The following is a 1558-nucleotide window of genomic DNA, read 5'->3' as shown; positions in this document are numbered from 1 at the left end:
CTAAGTCTGGGCAACACTGGGTTAAAAAAAGACAAAAAGGGAGTATTTTGAACTACTTAGAACGTTTCAGTGGACTGAGAATTTCTAAAGGGGCCCCACTGGGAACAGTATCTGCCCATGTTATTTGGTTATGGAAAACTTCCTTCAAAGGAGTATTGCATGGGCCACCCCACCTCCCGCCCTGCTGCTGCTGCCACCACCCCACTTTCTTGGTGCCCAAGCCTGGCCACCATGCCACAACAAGAGTGACTTGTTCTGTTTCAAAATAGAGGCCCACGGAGAGACTTTCAGCTCTGAAGAGGAAGAAGCTGATTATTGGAAAGATCTTACTATGACCTACAAGTAAAGGGCAGAGAAAACACAAGAGGAGCTCTGAGAATTCCAGGAGGGAAGCTGAGAATATGAAGCTGAATTGGAGATGCAGCTGCAACAAATTGAAACCAGCAACAGAGACCTCCTGTCAGAAAATAACCACCTTCACATGGAGCTAGAAACCACCAAGGAGGAGTCAGAGACGCAGCATTCTGAAGGCTACTGGCAGATCTCCGCCTTAGAGAATGACCTTGCCCAGACAAAGGCAATTAAAGATCAGCTGCAGAAAAATATCCAAGAGCTGGAACAAGCAAATGGTGTCTTGGAAAGAGTGAAATGGGCCACGATCCTGTCTCTGGAAGAACTGGAGCAGCACTGGAATCAAACCATTGAAAGAAATGCCTCCCCAGAGAGTGAGCTTGACAAGAAGAATCTCCTAGAATCTGTTCAGCAACTGAAGGGGGAAGCAAGAGATCTGCAGCAGGAATTAGCTGTGCAGCAAAAGTAGGAGAAACCCAGGGCCCCCTAGCCAAGCTCTGTAAAAGCTGAAAGGACAGACGGCTGTGCAGGTCATTGACTTGGTGCTGTCCACTCCCATGGTTCATCGGGGACCCAGCTCTAACTCATGGGGACATTCAGATGTGGTCTGGATGATAGCATGGGTGGGACCCCCTCATGCCTGTGACCTGGATCTCAGCCCTCCACATCATGGCAGACCTGCTGTGGAAAGTAGGGGTACTGGAGTCACATCTTGCTGGAACTTCATGTATACAAGTAAACAGTCCCCAAACTAAATAAGTGGCCAGACCTCAGGGTGGGGGAGCAAGAACAGAGATGGCCCTGACAGACAGCCCAGCAGCACCAGCATGCCTCTGGGTGACAAAGCCTTGGCAAAATACCTGGAATATGGGAAGGTGCTTTCAAATCTGCCTTCACCATTGCTGATGTCAGCTCAGGGTGTAGTCAAGATGCTGCTTTAGGAAATTCACAGAACCAAAGCCATTGGCATCTGTGTGGGAGTTGTTACCTTTCTTCCTTTATTTTTTTAAAAAATACATTTTATTGATGTCAGAGAAAGGAAGGGAGAGGGAGAGAGAGATAGAAATACCAATGATGAGAGAGGATCATTGATTGGCTGACTTATCCACGCCCCCTACTGGGGATCGAGCCCATAATCCGGGCATGTACCCTGACTGGGAATCTAACCCTGACCTCGTGGTTCATAGGTCAATGCTCAACCACGGGC

The 1558-nt window shown here is 48.5% G+C and overlaps 1 protein-coding gene across 1 annotated transcript; it reads left to right on the top strand.

The window, feature by feature from the left end:
• Positions 1 to 335: 335 nt before the first annotated feature.
• On the top strand, positions 336 to 820 carry LOC132231921 (nuclear distribution protein nudE homolog 1-like). Its single transcript, XM_059691678.1, has one exon. It carries the CDS (start codon positions 419 to 421, stop codon positions 818 to 820), a length of 402 nt encoding a protein of 133 aa, XP_059547661.1. The 5' UTR covers positions 336 to 418.
• Positions 821 to 1558: the final 738 nt, after the last annotated feature.

Source organism: Myotis daubentonii, chromosome 3, assembly GCF_963259705.1.
Source record: "Myotis daubentonii chromosome 3, mMyoDau2.1, whole genome shotgun sequence".
Lineage (NCBI taxonomy): Eukaryota > Metazoa > Chordata > Mammalia > Chiroptera > Vespertilionidae > Myotis > Myotis daubentonii.
Note: the sequence above shows the minus strand (reverse complement) of the source record. Positions and strands in the feature narration are given on the sequence as shown.

Coding starts and splice junctions, on each gene's coding strand:
- LOC132231921 (XM_059691678.1), top strand. CDS start 419: ATGCAGCTGCAACAAATTGAAACCAGCAACAGAGACCTCCTGTCAGAA.